Below are 16,971 nucleotides of genomic sequence, written 5' to 3' on the forward strand. Positions count from 1 at the left end.
CCATCAACAAAGTACCGCAGTCCATTGCTTTTTCACATAATCACCTCAGGGTTTAGTTTGCGGTTCGGGGACGCTGTCTTTAGAAACGTTACTGTTCGTACCTCTTCGTCCCCACAAAGTTCCTCCAAGATCTGTCACCTCCGGACATTTTTCCTCCTCCAAATCTGCATTCCGTTCATTATTTCCCTCTTTAGGTGTCTGTGTTCTTGGTGTGTGGATGCGTTCAGGCTGCTAGCCCTCTGCTAGGACAGCCGTTCCATCTCAAACTGGTGTCCGTTGGGTGCGGTGGCGGCGGCGATGTTCGGGGAGTTGGCCCAGACCTTGGGCGCTCGGGCGCAGCCTGACTTCGGGACGTCCCCCGAGGGCCCGTGGGTTACCGCGAGGGGGGCGGGGTCGTCCGACGGCGGCGCGGAGGAGGCCGGCTCTGGGGATTTGCGGCCGTAGTAGAGGGCCCAGAGCAGGGTGAGGGTGAGCGCCATGGCCAGGATCTGGGCCACGCCTATGGACACACCCAGGAAGCGCAAGACCTGCAGCTGTTTCGTCCCTCGGATGAAACTGTAGATCTTCGGCCCGCAGCCCTGTGAGAAGACATGGACGCACACACACACACACACACACACACACACACAGACAAAGAAAACAATTGGGAAGAAAAAAACAAAACAAGGAAGAATTAGCTACTAGAAAGGCCAAGCAGCTGCTAATTGTCAGCTGTTTTGAATTCTAGAATTGAAATACCTCAGTTAATTCTGTGAGTAGGTCCTTTAGCTGTATTACAGGACCATATAAATTCTGTTCATATTATATTTATACTACATGGAATTAATATTAATGTGTTATTGTTGCTTCTAAGATAAGATACGATGAATCTTTTAATTTAATCCCTGTGGAGAAATTAGGCCATTGCAGCAGCAAATAGTAATAGAATACAGAAGGGGCAAAATAGAAAAATTAATGTTGGGGTTATATGAACATATGCAACCAACAATTTAAACATGTTAAGTAGAATGTATGAATGGGAAGTATGAGGCTATACAAAATAACAGTAGTAGGACTTGTTGATGCAAATATGATTTACAATATGAAAAATATATCAAAATATGAAAGGAAATAGTAGAAAGTATAAACAAAAGTATATAAAAAAAAAATATATAAAATATCCAAATGTCAATATATATGCAGTATGAAATAGGTGTAAATATTGTATTGCGGTATGTAACAGTGACAGGGATATGAGATATTCTGCTCTGATATTCTCTTTAGCCAGGAGCACTAGCACTCTGTGACTGCTACATCTGCCACAGCTGTACTGCAAAAACACAACAATCGCTTATTCAGATGGTCAGAAAGAGAGAGAGCCACAGGAAAGACAGAAAGACAGCGAGTGAAGGTATAGCAAGCGACAGAACAGGAGCGGAGGTGTCCAGAGGCCAGGCAATTCACGACTTTCCGCCAGTGGGAAGTTCACCTTTGGGTGCCACATGCCAGACGGTGTTAGTCTTCAGTCTACGGCTGCCAGAATGAGAGGAGGTGGAGGAGGAGGAGGAGGAGGAGGCAGGTAGAGCTGGACAGACAACAGATCGAGAGAGCGGCTGCTCAGGGTCCACTCCCTCACATTCCCCACATCTGACACACTGACTCATCCTTTCCTAATGCCTGCTTCATGCTTTGGAAAGTGTGTGTGTGTGGGGGGGGGGGGGTCTGGGGTTCCTCCAGAAAATATATTTTTTTTAAATTATCACATCAACAATATTCTAGGACTACGTAGTGCTCTTGAACACAAACTTTTGGACACGCGTTTAGAGTACAATCAGTCTGGATGCACACATGTACTTCTGAATCATATTTGTCATTTGCAAAATGCAAAGGCTGAGAAATGATTGCACAAATAGAGACATTTACATTATGTATTTTTTGATGACTAAGAAAACAGCAGCTTGCTGAATTAAGCTTTACTATCTTAAACCGTGATCCAAATGTAAACAAAAGCCCCACTACAGAAATCCGAATGTGGAATTTGAGACATTTTTTACACCTCTTGATACTGGAACAGTTTAGCAACAATTTGACATTTGCATTTTGAAGCTGTAGGTTTGTATAAGTCTGGTTTGGAGTAAAACAGCCATGTATTTTGTGTTAAAATGAGCTAAGAAACTCCATTTTGAGTGGAGTCTTAAAGGGGAGCATATCTATGTTCCCAGGGTCCTCTGTTTAACCCTAACCCTAACCCTAAACCCTAACCCTAACCCTAACTAACCATATTAAGCGAATACAGAGCTGGGGAACATTGGACCCTGGGAACATAGGACCCTGGGAGAGCACATATGTAGAATGGGGAACATAGGACCCTGAGGACATATGACCCTTTGTCATGTTCCCATTATGTGCCATATAAATCTGGGGAACATAGGACCCTGTGAACATAGGAATGACTCCTCTTAAAGATGACGGTATTCTTGGACTTCTTCTGACCGTCTTTCGTCAGAATCCTCCATGGTGAAAATACCACACGGGTAAACACGCTAAACACGGAACCAAGAACCTCTTCATTCAGCCAATTCAGGACGGAGACACATCTATGTAACTGCATTGTTTCAAATTTCAGGCGGTGACGGAACTTGCACGTGACTCAAAATGTGGCCAACATGTCCAGTCAGGCTCAAGACAACACACCAAAGCTCAGGATGAAGACACAGGACAAACCCGTAAACCTTTGTAAATATCCCATATATTTTTGTCCTCTGCAGTTAAACTGGATAGATCGGCCTCCCTCCCTAACCACTGTCTGTCCAGCTATTGGCCGGTGCGATATCTCAAACACTGCAGATTAGATTTGGATGGAATTTGGGGGAATGATGCATCTCACTACTGCTTTCCAGCATTTTCAATATTACACTGAGATTGCTGCTGCATCATTTGTTACTTTGTTTATTTGTTCTTTCGTCCATGTGTCATACATGATGTCTCAGATACGACTAATCAGATTTTGCCAAAACATGAGGGAATGATGCATCTCACCACTGTCTCACATACTACTAATCAGATTTTGCTAAAACTTGAGGGAATGATGCATCTCACCACTGTCTCACATACTACTAATCAGATTTTGCTAAAACTTGAGGGAATGATGCATCTCACCACTGTCTCACATACTACTAATCAGATTTTGTTAAACTTGGGGGAATGATGCATCTCACCACTGTCTCACATACTACTAATCAGATTTTTCTGAAACTCGGGGGAATGATGCATCTCACCACTGTCTCACATACTACTAATCAGATTTTGCTGAAACTCGGGGGAATGATGCATCTCACCACTGTCTCACATACTACTAATCAGATTTTGCTGAAACTCGGGGGAATGATGCATCTCACCACTGTCTCACATACTACTACTAAGATTTTGCCGAAACTTGGGGGAATGATGCATCTCACCACTGTCTCACATACTGTACTACTAATCAGATTTAGCTAAAACTTGAGGGAATGATGCATCTCACCACTGTCTCACATACTACTAATCAGATTTTGCTGAAACTTGAGGGAATGATGCATCTCACCACTGTCTCACATAGTACTAATCAGATTTTGCTAAAACTTGGGGGAGTGATGCATCTCACCACTGTTTTCTGGCATTTCATGATTACACTAATTGGTCCAAGGGCAGCAATACAATCACAGGTGAGATATTTGTTACGGATTGTCCCAGAGGGGGACTTCATCATTTGGTTACTATGGCCTTGTACTTTTTTCCTTTTTTGTCACGTTGTTTTCCTCCCTCTTTCACTCCCTTCATATCTTACTTCGTCATCTCCCAACCACCCCTCCCTCTCCCTCCCTTCATGTCGTCCCCCCAGGCCTGCCCAGGTGTGTTTGCCTTGGCCCTAGTTCACGGACAGACTGCTTCGCCCCGGCCAGTCCCATCCAGGCGATAGCCGGGGGCTGGCCGGATGCCCTGGCCACGCCAGACGGCAACAGCTGGCCAAGGCCTGGATGCAGTGATGAGAGGAGGGAGAAAGGTCAAGAGAAAGAGAGGACTGGGATGTGAGAGAGAGAGGATGGAGACTGTAGCGCAAAAGTAGCAAGGTAAACACAGACGAGTGAGGATCAGATGGAAATCAGGGTTAGATTTTGCAAAGGGCATAAAGGCCTTTAGTGGCCAAAGGTCTAAGAGGCTTTTTCTGGGCAAATATCACAATGGGTGCAAATATCAGCTGACACGACATCGCAAACCAGAACATAAGGGGACTGTCTGGACAAGACAGAGCAGAAGTGGACATGACATTCAGATGTGACTGTCTGTCTTGTTCAGTATGTTGCACCGCACCAATCTATATGAATGTTGCAAGAACTAATATGAGCTGCGAGAGATGGATTTCAATGTGAAGTGGGACAAACAGAATAAACCTGATTAGAATCATGGACGTCTCATTTGTGAAATATAAGATAAAGAAGCCGACTTTACTTTGGATAAATAATTGAAGTAATTATTGTGTACTTTCCATTCTTAAGACTTAATATATGTATATCAAAAGTTGATTTCACAGTTTCAGAGTTTGCGTATTCATGTGCACAAGCAGGTGTGTGGGTGTTTGAGTGCTTGCGCATGCATGTGTACAGGAACAGTAGTAGAAAACAGGGCTGAACGATTTTGAAAAAATATCTAATTGCGATTATTTTGACTGATATTGCAATTGCGATATGATTTGCGATATTATCGGGAATGATCATTTTTACATCATAATTCTCATTTTCATTGAAAAACGTATTAAAATGATTATGGTGTGATTATTTGCGGGGATCTGTACCAAACAAAGATGTTTTCTTAAGTCTGTAGAATATGATGTGTAGGCCAGGACTGGCAATATTTAATTTAAAATGGTATTTTGACACACATTTCGCCTTTAACAAATATTGCGCCTCCTGCGATTTGAAAATTGCAGTAGGCCATATTGCGATTTCGATAAAATTTCGATTAATTGTTCAGCCCTAGTCTAAAATATGTTTTATCCTTCTTTGTGGCAGCTTCACTAGCCCAAACTAGAAATAATTGGAATGGCCTTGGCTCAACTCACCATGTGTATAGTTGTGTTGTTCCATTGCTGTATATATGTACATTGCCATCAGACCTAACCAACCAGCGATTCACCCTCAGCCCTCAACAGCAGTGATCCTTGTCCCCGCGCTACCATAATTAGTTGTAATGGGTACGCTCTGTCTGCCCAATCTGGCAACCCGGGCCCAGAGGGCATGCAGTGCTATCAATCCTGACATTGGCTCTAATTGCTTTGAATGGATTCCTTTCCCCTGATTGAACACTGCAGGTAATTTCGGGCTGCAAATAGCCTCTGATGGGAAATAGGTTGTTGTGAATGTTTAAAGTGGGAAAACTCCACACAAATTGCATTTCCTCACATTGGACACAGCCAGTGAGCAGCTCTCCTCTTGTGACGCCGGCCGGAATAAAAGGGAGAAAAGAGGTCGCTAAAGGTCAAGCAATAAGCGTAAGGTTGTAGGGTCGTTCTCTTTATTCGTCTCAAAATAGGAGCAAACGTCAGAAGGGTCAAGATGGAAAAGGACAATGAATGCGTGGCTGCAGCAGACTGTCTCTCTGCCTTGACTACTAACAAAAGGCAACTTAGTGTGGGCTGAACATTAGGGATGGGACAAAGTCTGACTGTGTAGAATTCTGTTTATTTCGGAGACACAACTCTTTCTAGCGATGGCATTGTCTTTCTAGAATGTAAACAACAATTTAAAAATGTCATTACAAGGTGCAGATAATATAATCTGGATGGAGAGTTTGTGAAATTGTGATGGTGAAGACGTCTCATTTGTGATTACTACAGCAGAATAACATGGAGCTAATATCGGGATTCATTTTTTCATTCATCACATTTTTGTATCGCGATATATTGAATTTCAATATATCGCGAACATACCATCCAGACTCCCATCCCGATTCTGTGTTTTGTATGAGTGCACGTGCGTTTTGTCACCTCTTGGTGGAGGTCGCTGAGGTCACGGTAGTGGGCGTGGCGAGCGCATCCCGGATACTGATTGGAGCAGCAGGAGTCCGGCGGCCACTCCATCTCCGTCATCTCCAGCCAATCGGTGAAGTAAATCACCCCGCAGCATTTAAACTGGAAAGAGAAAAACATCTTCTTATTCACTGCAAAGCTTTCACATGCATGACAGAAAATAAAAGAGCTGGTTTTTGCGTGTTGACCTCTGACCTCAGTCTGGAAGGTGTTCCAGGTGTGTGTGAGCCACTGGTAGCGCTGCAGGCCATAATTTGGCATCCGGGACTTTAGACTGATCATATCAGACCGCTGCACTGAGGGCTGAGAACACACACACACACACACACACACAGTACTTCCATTAGACCCTTATAGACAGTGGTGGAAAGTAACTAAATACATTTACTCAAGTACTTTACTTAAGTAGCCTACAATTTTGAGATACTTGTACTTTACTTGAGTATTTCCAGGACTTTTACTTGTAATGGAGTATTTTTACATTGCTGTATTGGTACTTTTACTTAAGTGAAGGATCAGAGTACTTCTTCCACCACTGCTTATAGATACATTGGATTTGATTAGAACAGCAAATGTAAAAGCTTTACTTGTACGAAAATGTTGCAGATTATTACTTTTACATTCAAATATCCTCACCAACATTCATTTGAGACCATTGCAGTGGATTTCCTTTTTCATTTGTATTTCAGCAACATGGCAAACACCATTCACAGGAATACTGTAGCTCCATATAGCAGCTGTCTATCTGCTGGATTCCTCACACCTTTCCAGCTCGTCTCTCCTCCTCCGTCCTCCATTTTCACCTTCCTCTTCCCTATACGTTTACCAGAGGTTGCTCTTCCCTATACGTTTACCAGAGGTTGGCAATGTTGTTTTTTTGTTTGTGTTTTTTTGGTCTAAATCCTTAAAGCCTGGGCTCTGATGCAGCTCCAACAAGCCCCGGCCAAAATCATACCCACTTAGCATGCATAACCTCTCCCTCGCGCTCTTTTCTTTGTCATAAATAAAAACTAACCTTTAACACTCCTCTCTTGGCCCTGTGCCCCCCCCCACCCCACCCCCCACCCCCCCACCCCTTTCCTCTCCTCTATTATGCATTTTGATAAGCATACAGACGGCCTATTAGCCAGGTTTTCCCCTCAGAGCCAGGTGTGCCAGCTTTCTGCCCCGCTGGCTTTACCGCAAGCTGCTGATAAGGAACCATTCAGCCACAATGACTACAATTCCCACAACCCCCTGCAGGCGAGCAGGTGAGCCCCTGTTCTGATAAAGTCATGGAAAGAAGTCAAACACACACACACACACACACACCTGCTCTCATAGGAGATCAAAGCTACTGTGCTCTTTCAAAGTGGAGATAAAGGCCAGCCTGGAGGGCAGTGACCATTGTAATGGAAAGCCTTCGCCATTGTCTTCATCAGCAAGGAAGGTAGAGGGATTAAAGAGAGGCACATTCAACTTTCAAGTGATAATCCGTGACATTTTCATATAAGTAAATGTTTTGCTCTTCTCTATCACCGATTGATAAAACATATCCAGGTCATGAAATCTTTTACATTTGCTGTTCTAAACACAATGGAATAAATACAAGAAGAACTGGGTAGTTAGAGAAACTCAAACCTAATCAACAGAAAATCCAAGCTCCGCCCACACTGTTTGATTGACAGGTAATAGCTGGCTGAACGGACTCAAACTCAACTCTTCAAAACTTCACCAACAAAGTGATTTCTGGCAAGCGCGGTGCAAAAAAACACCACGGCAACGAGCGCTTAGCATCAAAGACGTCAAACAAAATAAAAAGACGAGGAACTCGTGGATTTACACTTTAATCGTTTCATCTTCAGAACGCTTTCGAAGCTATTCTTGGGGGAAAAAAGCACGCTCCCACATCGAAATGCGGAGTCGTCTCGGTGCACTGACCTACATTAGCATATGCAATTAATTTGGGGGTCTTGTTGATGTGTGCGGCGCCAGGCCAGTTGAGTCATGCTGTTTGCGGAGCTCGCCTCCTCCCCAGTCAACAGAGAAAGAGGAGAGGAGCAGTGAGTCGTGGAGCGGGCCGGACATGACTGGCATTTCTGGTTATTCTTAGAACGGAGCTATGGGCTCTTTTCAAGTGTTGGGTTGCCCTTCGTTCTGCATCTCCGGCTGAGCTGAACGCTGAGGCCGAGGCGCCACTGGTGAAAACGGCGATTTTGGCTGGATCGGTCGATTTTGAGATTTTTTTGATATGTTTCTTCTATAATTACTGCAGCGTCATTGAATATACAAAACAGTCAGCCAAAACAACTCTGAATAGGTCATTTATGTTTTTGTATTCATCCTAACCCTATTACAAAATAATAATAATTAACAGCCAACTGTAAATGGAGTGTATAATACTTTGTTCTGTTCTTTTATGTAACTTTATATGTTTTATTTATGTATAAGCTTATATGACTATACCTGCATTTGTTTATATCAGTTAGACTTTCTCTACCTTTTTTCTGTCATTTCTGTGTGTTTTTATGTTGTATTGTTATTTTTGTTAAATAAATAAAAAATAAATAAATAAATAATTAACAGCCATTTACTCAAAATGACCTATTCCCTGTATGCAAAATATTTTTTTCAACTTATCATAAATAGCTGGTAATTTACAGAGGTCTTTTTGATATAATTCCTCATGTCTATTTTATGGGTTTTTTGCATGAAGTTATACATATTTTTTTGTAAAAAAACAAAAACAAAAACAAGAATTTTACAAATCCCTCTGTAAAATACCAAGTAGTTGCACTCTGGCCTTATTCACTGAGGGGGAAAAAAGTGTCAGTTTATGCATTTTTATGAAACATTAGCAAATTTGAATGGCAATCAAAATGTTTGTGTCAATAGTCAACATATAAAATGTGATTCTGATAGGGTGAAAGGAGTTTTATTTCCTATTCACTTGTGGTGCCTTGCATTAAAGTCATATTTCTGGTTGAAACAGGATGTTGGGGGGCGGGGCATAACAGGGAGGGACTGTTTCAAAAAATGTACTGTACACCTACTGTTACGCCATGAAGTATCCACTAAAAATACAGGCAGTAAGAGTAGGATAGGATAGGATCCAAAAATAGGATTTTGATATAAAAATACGTGAAAATAACAATTTTGTACATTTTGTGGAGAACGGAGAAGTGGAGAATTAGCTCACATGTCATGAAAACATCATTTTTCATTTCACTGTGACGTTAAGGATGCAAAATGATATAGAGAAATATACAGACCTCATCATAAGTCCACACACCGCTGGCCAGCTCCACACAGAAGATCACCAACAGGCTGCCAAAATACTAGAGAGAGAGACAGATACGTAGTGTGTTTAGTCTGTGAAACCTATCCTCTGTCTGACCTGATGGCTCTGTGTTAGTGCAAGGTGTCTCTTTGATTGATCGCCATGGCGACGATGATGGGATACAGGGCGCCTCCCTCTGACAGACTGATCCCTTTTCCCCGTCGTCCCCCATGTTCACTCATCTGACAACATTCATGTTATACACAATCGCACACAAAGCGGGCCGGGCCAGCTCTACAGCAGCAAACACACAAACAAGGTAATGAAACAGCCTCTCCAGGTAAACAGAGACGCACACACACACACGTATTATGAAGATGAATGTGTGTGTCAGCCACTCTATTAACAGGGTTGTCAGTGGGGGCTGAGGCTGACAAGCTGTTTGTTTGGAGAGTGTAAATATTAGTGGCAGACAGATGGCTCTGCCTCGACTGTGTTAGTGCTGCAGTCCATTTAGAGCATGCCAGACCCAAACAATGCACACACCGAATCACGCGCACGCACACACACACACACACAAACCGCAGATAGACTCAGACAGACACACACACACACACACCCGTAAGCCAGAAGTCATCTCACCACGCAAAACTTCACTCCCTTGTCTGTGTGATTCTCACCGACTATCTATCAAGTTTTGTGGGAGGGTGAACTTTTAACCTCCACAACTCTCATCTGACACACAGACACATCAACACACACACACACACTAGCTGTTAGACAAGGAAAACTACCAGGTGAGAAAATATGAACTCACTCTGGACCCCTCTGCGTTTCGGTACTAGCTCGCTTTTCTCAAACAGACTCACACATTACTTGTGTAAGGAAGCAAACACATCCACTGTGTGATGTGCAGAGGTGAGAGCGGGGCCATGTCCAATTTTCAAGTGTTCTGACTGAGGTTTGCAGCAGTGGATTTTTATTCCTGGAGAAAGACTATACTGTATAAAATAGTCTCCTTCCCCTCACTCTAACTCAATTGAGGAATACACCAAGTTTTTGGTTGATTGGCCCATTGGTCAACTTAGCCAGACATCATTGGCTCCGGAGTGCCACGCTAACAAATTCGCATAAACTATCGAGTCATAGTAGACTCCATGCTAACACTTTAGCATACACTATGTTGAGTTATAGTAGGCTTCAAGCTAACACTTTAGCATACACTGTGTTGAGTGATAGTAGGCTTCAAGCTAACACTTTAGCATACACTGTGTTGAGTGATAGTGGGCTCCATGCTAACACTTTAGCATACAATGTTGAGTGATACTAGGCTCCATGCGAACACTTTAGCATACACTATGTTGAGTGATAGTACGTTTCATGCTAACACTTTAGCATACAATGTTGAGTGATAGTTGGCTCCATGCTAACACTTTAGCATACACTGTGTTGAGTGATAGTAAGCTTCATGCTAACACTTTAGCATACAATGTTGAGTGATAGTTGGCTCCATGCGAACACTTTAGCATACACTATGTTGAGTGATAGTAAGCTTCATGCTAACACTTTAGCATACAATGTTGAGTGATAGTAAGCTTCATGCTAACACTTTCGCATACAATGTTGAGTGATAGTTGGCTCCTTGCTAACACTTTAGCATACAATGTTGAGTGATAGTTGGCTCCATGCTAACACTTTAGCATACACTGTATTGAGTGATAGTAAGCTTCATGCTAACACTTTAACATACAATGTTGAGTGATAGTTGGCTACATGCGAACACTTTAGCATACACTATGTTGAGTGATAGTTGGCTCCTTGCTAACACTTTAGCATACACTATGTTGAGTGATAGTAGGCTCCATACTAACACTTTAGCATTCGTGTTGATATGTTGTTGTGATATGTTGTTATATGGTGTGTTGGTTCATATATCTTAAAAAATAAGATATGTGTAACTCAGTATCGATGTAGCCAGGTTTATTTTCAAACTATTTCAGGTGAGCAGCCACATGGCTATTCGGGTACGCCAGTGAAAGAAAGGAGGGAGAGGGAGGACAGGTGGAGGAAGACGGCAGAAAGAGGGAGAGGTTTAAGTTTAGGCAGAGGGGATTGGTGTCTTTAAGTTGAGAGGGGGGCCTATTTTTAAGCGACCTTTTCCTCGTCTGCTGGAAACACCCAGCAGACTGCAATATAAGACCCGGCCCCTCAAACGCACCGGACCTCAATGCAGCTGCAAGTAAACATCAGCCTTGTTACCCCATCTGTCCATATCAAGACCAACTAACAGGACATATACATACAGGGTATCTGCAGGTTTAATAAAGCCAGATTTAAGACATTTCAAGACCTTTTGAATGCTACATTATGGATGCTACATGCATCCAAAATTAAGAAACCTGGTAAAAACAGACTATTTCTGATTGAACATAGCTAATCAAAGTTCTGAAACTATAATTGCATGCTACTTATGCAGTAAAAAAGATGAAATCTACATTTTTAAATTGCATTCTGTTTGCACTCCAATGTGTCTACGGATGCATTCACACTGCAGGCCTTCATCCTTCATGCTGAGCTTTGAATTGCTGCTCTAATGTGACTTCAGATGGCTATTCATATCTATTCTAGCATGTAACCCATATCGCATAACAGTATGAACTAATAGTGATGACGGAAAGACACACGTGAGCAGAGTGGCAATAACAACAGATGTCACAATTTAAATTTCCGTTACGGTGCGTGCCTTTGAGTTTTGACTGAACTGAGTCTGATATTTGTCTTTCTTTTCATTTTTGTGTCTCATTGTCCTCCATGCCAGGTCAATGATGAAAAACTGACTTATTGTCATGGCAATTTGAGCACTCAAATACAAGCCGCATCAATGTCACATGCTTTATAACACATATCCATGCGGTCCAGAATTGACAGAATGTGACTCTAGGCAGCTTTTTGTTGTTCATACTGATTAGAAAACATCAGATCTGTGTCACATGGGAGGGGGGATAAAAAAATCAGAAATTGGGACAGTTTCAGCTCCAGTGTGAACACAGCTGAGAACCCCACATTTTCCCATCATCCATTGAGGACAAAGGCAGATGTCTCAGCACCCGCATGGTGAATCCTACTCATTAAATATGCTATTTTTTCCTCTCTAGCTCTCTCTTTCACTAGCGTCACCGTTAGTGAGATTAGGACAGCGGTTAGTTAGGCCAGGCCTCGGTCTCTGTAACCCAAGCACCCCTCCGCCCCTCGGCCACCCTGAGTGGGTGGGGACGGCTCGGGTGTCCCCTATTGTCCCGCCGGCCGAGATAATATTGTCCCCCCTCCGGTGTGTCCGTGAAACACAAGAATGCCAGTGGCAGACTGGCTATAGAGAGCGACTTCAGCGAGGGGGGGGGGGGGGGGTGAATGGAGTCCCAGTGGAGGGGTGGAGAGGGGGGGGGGGTTATAGAGGGTGGATGGAAAACGACCAGAGACACCGCACACACACACACATCCACTAAAAAAAAACAAAAAAACCCCCAAAGACACCTGGGAGATAGCACCACAATAGAGGCACCACTCCACCTTATCCTGTCCAAAGGGTGTGTGTGTGTGTGTGTGTGTGTGTGTGTGTGTGTGTTTTTCTCTCTCTATATCACTGCGGTTGGGCACAGGAAACGCTGCGGCCCAGTATTGTCTCTCTCAGGTGAATAGTTTTTACAGCCGCACTCATCCGCCGATGCGTGCTCACCGGCGACCGAAGAAAACCCTGGCACCGGACCCCCCCTCCCCCCCCCCCCCGAAAACGACACTGCAGAGGGGAGAAGGGGTGTGTGGGGGGGGGGGGGGGATTCTCTACAGCACAGCAGCAGACTGACGGTTCTGCAATATAAAACTGCAGGTGAAAGTCTTTGCCGCGTCGGAGCGTTTTTTTTTTGGGGGGCTGACGCCGATGGGAAATAGAGAAAAGCAAAGAGGAAAAAGGCTGCGGTGTGTGTGGATGTGAAGATGGGTAAATGACGACGCCCGTTGATCATCACAAGGCAAACAACCACCGATATGAACAGAAATCTATTATATTTTAGCATTCATTTATGCTTTTTTCCAGGGGTGGAAGAAGTACTGAGATCTTTTACTTCAGTAAAAGTAGCAATACAGCAATGTAAAGATACTCCATTACAAGTAAAAGTCCTGCATTCAAAATCTTACTTAAGTAAAAGTACATAAGTATTGGCAGCAAAATGTACTTAGAGTATCAAAGTAAGCGTACTCATTATGCAAACTGTCCCCATTTAGAGAGTTATATTTTTCATAAATTATTGGAATATTAATGCTGATTTACTGACATACATGTAGCATTTTAAAGTTGTCAACGTGAAGCTAATCTTAGCAATTTAGCTATACTTTTGGGTAGTCTAATCTATAACAATGCTATTTTATAGTTATTTTATAAAGATGATCAAATGTTTTAAATATAAAATATTGATCTGAAAAGTAACTAGTAACTATAGCTGTGAAATAAATGTAATGGAGTAAAAAGTACAATATTTCCCTCTAAACTGTAGTGGAGTATAAGTACAAAGTAGCATAAAATGGAAATACTCAAGTAAAGTACAAGTACCTCAAAATTGTACTTAAGTACAGTACTTGAGTAAATGTACTTTACTTTCCACCACTGCTTTTCCCCCCCCTTAAAACCCTATGAGTTTGATGCTACTTACTATGATGTATACTTTCAATTTCTGTCATAAAGATTTGTGCCAAACTCTATTCTGCAATTAAAACAGTGTGTAAGCCGAGTTTAAGTGGGTTTACCCTCCACTACATCCCTGCATATATGTGATAAGTGTATGAATGTATACAGAATGTATGTGAATGAATGTAGGAGTGAGTCCAGATACACATGCAGTATCTACCCAAGCCCAGCTGCCCATCAAAACACACACACACACACACACAGACACACACACAGTAACACCTACCCAGGACAGGAGCAGCAGATTGCATTTCAGTGTGCCGCAGTAGCCCACCATGGCCACAATGATTAGAAAACAACACACTGCAATGATAACTGGATGGACAGCTGGGGAATATGTAAGAACTGCTGCTTCCTCCAGCCTGGAGAGAGAGAGAGAGAGAGAGAGAGAGAGAGAGAGGAGTCATTCCTCCAGAGTTTCTTGGCAGACTTTTCATTTATTTATCTCTCCATTCTGCTGTGCTTCCCCCCCCCCCCCCTTCTCTTCCACTGGCGGCTGCATCATTATTAATCCAGCAGTAAATAGTGAGAGCATTCAGCAGGAATGTGAGCATCCACAGTATCTTTGAGTCAGGCTTTTACGATGGATGGGTTAACTGAACCGATGATTCAGATCAAAACTCTGCTATGCATGTATACAGTAGTATGTTCAATTTCTAGAGGCGGGGACTCGAGTCACATGACTTGGACTCAAGTCAGACTCCAGTCACAGTTTCAATTGCTCGAGACTTGACTTGATGCATGAAGAGAAGGTTCTGGTGACTTGGGACTTGACTCTGACTTGTACTCTGATGACTTGAAAAGGTTTCTAAAGTCTTGACTTGAGATCTTGTGTTTGTGTAAATGACTTAGATTGAAAGTGATGAGATTTGTTCCAGCAGACGACTGAATTTAAATTCTGTTTTCTGAATTTGTATGGAATGATTGAATTTATTGAAGTTGAAACTGATTATGGAAATCAAACTCATGATGCTCTTACCAAGTTTTTATCCTATTAAAACCATATTGAATTGAAAAGTCCTAGATATTTAGTTTTCTTTAAGATATTAAATTGATACTGGACTCTTGATTTGTTCTGACTTGACTTGCTGTTCTACATTTAGACTTGAGACTTGACTTTAATGACATGGACTTGACTTGGACTTGACTTGGTAATCTACATTTAGACTTGGGACTTGACTTGAGACTTGTGCCTCAAGACTTGAGACAGACTTGGAACCTCACATCCTTCTTCCCCCCAAATCTTCTCACAGTCTCATTCTGCCTTACTCAAACTGACTCTATTAGCCTACAAGCAGCAGCACTCCTGTGTTTACTCACCTAGTGTGGGCTGTCAGGGTCAGCACAGTGTTCAGGTAGTCCCTGAGCCAAGCTGCCACTCCCAGGACACATGCCGACATCAGCTGGACACACACACACACACACACAGGAACACACACACACACACCAACATATCACTTTCTGTTGCCTACAAATAACATCTCAGAATGTGAAACATGCACACATAGGGACGTTGGCCTATTTAAACTGCAAAGTTGTCAAAGAGGGAAAAACGCTGAAGTGCCGGGGAGAGAGGGAGAGAGAGAGAGAGAGAGAGAGAGTTGGCATAACCATTGCCCTTTAGTCTTATGGGCTTATAGGATTTCTCCCATTCTAGGCATTACATATAATAGTCAGGTGTGGATATGTCAATTCAAAACTTACTACAACATGTCCTGTTATGCATTTTTTAGTTTGTCAACTTTTTTGTCCCTTTTTTTTTTTCTTATGTCAGTCATTTGTTGCACCACTTGACCTCTTGGATTTCTTCCTTTTTTCTTATTGGATTCATTTTGCCTGTGATTTTTGAACCCATGCACCTGAGATAAACCTTTCATATCACAGAACCTTTCCTTAAGAGTGTATACATCTCTCCCTTTGCTCTACAGGGACTTGCCAAGCGAGTCCAAGTTTGATCTTGTAGGTTTTGCCATTAGAACGGAGAGCAAAGATGAAGCAAAAAAATCACCAGAAATCTATTTGGAGGCCAATGTTCCCTCTAAGCCGATACTTAAATCTAACAGTTTATCACATTGATCAAACAACATCTTGTGAGTCATCAGCCATTGCTCCAGAAATTAAGTGCATATAAGGGAGTTTGGAAGTTTTTGATGGCAAATGCTATGAGCTTAGGTTTTAGAGAATTGACACCCTTGTTTGTGGGGAGCACCAAACTGGATCTTGGTGAGCTGATACTGTATGTTGCCCGGCGAGTATAATGTGAGCGCGGAGGCCGACCACCTGCTCCTCTTACCCAGAAGAGTAAATTGAGAGCGTACAGCAGGCAGCGCAGGCACCTCACCGCGTCCTCCCGAGCCATTCTGAGCGCAGCAACTGGGGCTCAGCACTCCTCATCTTAGCCCGGGACACCATGGCAACATCATTCCCTGTAAACAAATACGGGGGGGGGAGGGAGGGAGGGTGAATAATATGGAAAACCCAGTGAGATTTTTAGGAGATTAGCACTAATTAGGCTGTGGCTCCTACAGAGCAGCGCCGGGACACAGGCTGACCGCGGCGTGTTCTCCGTGCGTAAAAACGTACCGGTTTTACATGTCCGCCCCAATGTCCGATGTCTTGTTCTAGCGGCTTGGGTAGGTCCGTGGGAAGCTCCGGAAAACATTCACAACAGGTGGTTTCTTACTTTCCTGGCCCACGGGATGATGGAGTGTGCGGATGGGCGCTCAGCAGTGCCGACATATCTAAATCAATCATCACTCACTTAGCAAGGAAAGTGGGGGGGGGGGGGGGGGAGACCATGCCCGGCGCTTTTACTCTACTTTTCTACAACGCTTTGCGCAAAAAAACACAAACCCAGAAGCATTTTCCATTCGTTGCGCGATCCAGAAACTTCATACCCAAGCTCCAAAACAAAGATCAAACTCACTGTAA

The 16,971-nt window shown here is 43.0% G+C and overlaps 1 protein-coding gene across 1 annotated transcript; it reads right to left on the minus strand.

The window, feature by feature from the left end:
• Positions 1–242: 242 nt before the first annotated feature.
• tspan12 (tetraspanin 12) lies at positions 243–16,704 on the minus strand. Its single transcript, XM_071546080.1, has 9 exons — positions 16,624–16,704; positions 16,334–16,466; positions 15,361–15,443; positions 14,267–14,402; positions 9,295–9,360; positions 7,224–7,232; positions 6,239–6,346; positions 6,002–6,145; positions 243–578 (listed from the first exon to the last, which is right to left on the minus strand). Exons 2-9 carry the CDS (start codon positions 16,397–16,399, stop codon positions 243–245), a joined length of 948 nt encoding a protein of 315 aa, XP_071402181.1. The 5' UTR covers positions 16,400–16,466; positions 16,624–16,704.
• Positions 16,705–16,971: the final 267 nt, after the last annotated feature.

The sequence above is a fragment of the Centroberyx affinis genome, unplaced genomic scaffold (assembly GCF_046629955.1).
Source record: "Centroberyx affinis isolate AG114_WGS23_722 - 3 ecotype Tasmania unplaced genomic scaffold, CSIRO-AGI_Caff_v1 ptg005118l_1, whole genome shotgun sequence".
In the NCBI taxonomy this organism is placed as follows: Eukaryota; Metazoa; Chordata; class Actinopteri; order Beryciformes; family Berycidae; genus Centroberyx; species Centroberyx affinis.

Excerpts from the sequence above, each read along its gene's own strand:
- tspan12 (XM_071546080.1), bottom strand. The coding sequence starts at position 16,399 with ATGGCTCGGGAGGACGCGGTGAGGTGCCTGCGCTGCCTGCTGTACGCT. Across the intron at positions 6,146-6,238 it reads GGAACACCTTCCAGACTGAG|TTTAAATGCTGCGGGGTGAT; the intron begins GTCAGAGGTCAA and ends TTCTCTTTCCAG. Across the intron at positions 579-6,001 it reads TCAGCGACCTCCACCAAGAG|GGCTGCGGGCCGAAGATCTA; the intron begins GTGACAAAACGC and ends GTCTTCTCACAG.